The sequence below is a fragment of the Hylobates moloch genome, unplaced genomic scaffold (genome assembly GCF_009828535.3).
Source record: "Hylobates moloch isolate HMO894 unplaced genomic scaffold, HMol_V3 SCAFFOLD_7, whole genome shotgun sequence".
NCBI lineage: Eukaryota > Metazoa > Chordata > Mammalia > Primates > Hylobatidae > Hylobates > Hylobates moloch.
The window spans coordinates 27,241,079-27,244,469 of NW_026652282.1; the positions used below are offsets into that span (position 1 = coordinate 27,241,079).

At 47.6% G+C, this 3,391-nt stretch overlaps 1 protein-coding gene across 1 annotated transcript; it reads right to left on the minus strand.

The window, feature by feature from the left end:
* Positions 1–366: 366 nt before the first annotated feature.
* On the minus strand, positions 367–1,973 carry MAGEB1 (MAGE family member B1). Its single transcript, XM_032756316.2, has one exon. The coding sequence runs from the start codon at positions 1,907–1,909 to the stop codon at positions 866–868; it is 1,044 nt and encodes a 347-aa protein (XP_032612207.1). The 5' UTR covers positions 1,910–1,973; the 3' UTR covers positions 367–865.
* Positions 1,974–3,391: the final 1,418 nt, after the last annotated feature.

A 3,391-nucleotide genomic window follows, 5' to 3' on the forward strand; every position in this document is an offset into this window, starting at 1 on the left:
TCACAACCTCATCCAGTTCACCATGGAGCTAACTTAAAATGACCTCCGAGTGAGGGACTTGCATTGTCCCACACCTCGAAGTGCCTTGGCTAGGAAATTAACACTTGACTGCTCTTGTCTGAACCTTCTCCCACCATTCTCACTTCTTTTTCTTTTTTTTAAGTGAGTGTTTTTTTATGTAAAAAAAATCTGTACATGTTAGAGTGTATATCACCATCTTCCTTAAATAATAACTGTCCTTAGACTAAAAATCTGTGTGCAGGGGAAGGGTCTTCTTTAACTTAGTACAATCACTACTATCACAGAGCCTTACAAAGAGCAGATGCTCAATTTATGGTGAGAATAAATGAGCCACTGAACAAGTAATACAATTTATTACTATTTATTTTATCCGCATTCTCGAAAAGGCTAAAAACAACCAGGTATGTAACTTTGGATTTTACAAAAACAAAAGTGAATGCAGAAAACAAAAACGTGACATGCTTTGCTTACTCTTCCTCTATTTTAAGACTCCAACTATGTTGTGTGAGGTTCTTTCACACATTTCTGAGAAAATCTCTATTCTAAAGCTATGCTTTCTTCTTCTTGAACCCAAAAAAGATTCAAGGATTTCAAAAATATAGAATATCAAAACTCTTATGCTTAAAGCTGGCGGCACCAATAAATGTGTGATCCATGTCGCTCATAGACATAGATCCCAACTCTAAATAAACATTCTATTAAAAGAAAAACACTTGAAAGATACTAATGTTTAACAGGAACACAAAGGAGATATATATGATGATCTCTCTAGCCATATCTTGGCTGCTCACTACTTTAAAAGGTTGGCATCTTGCCACAAAAAGTGAACAATCTGCCTGAGTTCTCACATGGGGTGGGAGGACCTGCCGAATGGGGCCCTAGAACGTGCTCTAAAAGTCGTGGCAGTAGTGCGACGCCTGGCTCTAACACTGGATCGGACTCGGGCTCTCTCTTCCTCATCTCTCAAAGCCTCTTCATAATGGGATGGGAAGTCACGGGGAGTGCTACCATTCATCTTGGCCAAAAACTCAAGGACTTTCATCTTGGTGGTTTCAGCATAGGCTCTCGGACCCCATAGGAATTGATAGCGTGGGGGATCACTGTTGGGCACCTGCTTGTACTTCAGATATTTTTCCTGCACCAGATCTTGGGTGATGAACTTACGGGGCTCCCCATAGATTATGTGCTCCTCTCCATCATAGGCTCCCAACATATTCATGAATTTCCAGATCTCTTCCTCGGTGGCAGAGTTGCCATTTAAGAAGATCACACCCAGGAGAGGCATCAGAAGCCCATTCCTGGGAAAGTCCCAATCATTGCTCAGGTTTCCATCATTGGTGAGGTTTAGCTTACTGACGAGGGTGTAGGTGTGGCCACTAGGGTTGTCTTCCTTCAAATCAAGGCCAAAGACCAGCTCCAAGCGGCGAGAGGCTCCATTGAGGATCTCAGTGAAGTGATCCTTGTACTTTTCATCAACAACCTTCAGCATATCTGCCTTCATAATGGGCTCTCTCATTTTATACTTATGTAGCATGAAGTGCATCAGGATTCCTGCCTCCTGGGCTACAGGATCTTTGACTGAGCTCTCAGTGGATGTTGTGGCCTGGGAGAAACTTGCATTTTCCTCACCTTGGCATTTGGCACCTTCGTCAGATTCGGTACATGACACAGCCGCAGCAGCAGTGGTGGTGGGTGGAGCTTCCTGAGGCTTCTGGGGAATGCCAGCAGCAAGGGAACTGGTGGGAGTATCCCCTAAAACAGGAGAGGAGGAGGGGCACTCCTCTTTCTCTGCTGCAGTGGCGTGAGCAACCTTGAGACCCTGGGTCTCCTCTCGCGCCTTGCGGCGTTTCTCACGAGCACGGAGCTTACTCTTCTGACCCCGAGGCATGGTAGCTGTGGTCAGGCAAAACAGGCAGGAGTGTGAGCAGAAGGGCAGCAGATGTGGGGCCTGAAGGAGAGAGAATGAGATCCTGTGAGTACTTGCAGCAGGGAGGTACCACCTTGGCTTTTAGAGAGCCACTTCTGCTGGTTTTCTTGAGGGCATTGCTCTAGGAACCCACTGGATTCTTGTTGCCAACCCTGCCTGGGGCTGACTGGGTGACAGCAGAGGTTGGCAGTGTAGACTCCCTCTGTGTTCAAGGGCCCTCTCAATTCATATACAGGATCTTCATATCTACTCTTGGAAGGGCCTGGGACCTCCTTCCTGTGCTGCTCTGAAGCTGACACTTCAAAGCTCCCTGGAATCCACCAAAGAAAAATGAGGTACTGCTTCAGCCCACCATCCTTACCGGGGGCTGGGAGGGATGGCAGTGCTGACAGTTCTGTGGAACTCTCTCTGTCCTGGGCTAGTAGAACCTCAATCTTAATTCAGAGTCCTCATCTATATCTAAGTTCTGGGAACCTATCTTCTGCTAACTGGTGCTGCATCTTCAGACCAAAGCTGTCACCTCCCTTAGACGTGATGCAAAGAAATAAAGTCTCAGCCTGGCAACCCTTGGCCAAGGCCTTTGAGAGCTAAGTGCAGAGACAGGGCTAACATCATTGTTTTTCGTCTATTTGGGGTGGGGGTGGGGGGCTTGGGGGAATGGTACCTTCAGTCCACACCCATACTTTGACTCCCAGAAGGGCCTAGGGCTCTGTTCTCTCTACACCTGAGGACATTTACTCATAGTAAGGCCTACATCTGCCTGAGACCCAATGGAGGAAATGAGGGTGGCTGTATCTGGTCACAATGCCCATGTTCTCCAGAGGCTGAAAGCTGTGGCTGGTAGGTTGAAGCCCTGTGACATGTAGTCCCACTCATGGTCCTCACTCAAGGTCTCCAGTTTGACTCCTGGGAGGACCTAAAATGCCTCCCACCCCTCCTGCTAACCCATCTGACTAAGACCTTCATTTCCCTGTTACTCCTGAAGAGGAATTTAGGGGCACTTCTGACATTTATGCTCGGGGCTTCCTAGCACTGACATACAGAAGGACTCTGAGGGATCTCCACTGATGAGGTGGGAGTTCCCTCAAGTCCTCTCTATGAGGCCTGGCACAACCTGGAAATCCTCTCTCTACTGACCTGAGGCCCCTTACATCAGATTAAGATTCTCATTGCCTCATAGTCCCAAGATGAAAGAAAGCCTGAATCACATCCAGCCACCACGTCCTCTATGGGGCTCCACTGTTCTGGGGTCGTTGTTCTCTTTAGTCTTCACTCAAGCAGAGTCTGAGCTCCTCTCTAATCCCACTTGATTCTTCCAGGCTCAAACAAAAGCCTTCACCACTCTGAGTACCCAGGGCTAGTCCTGAAGGGATGACATATCTGGGTACTTCTGCCTGGGGTTTCCCAGAGCTGAGAGGCAGTGGAACTTGGTGAAGCCACACT

Coding starts and splice junctions, on each gene's coding strand:
- MAGEB1 (XM_032756316.2), bottom strand. CDS start 1,909: ATGCCTCGGGGTCAGAAGAGTAAGCTCCGTGCTCGTGAGAAACGCCGC.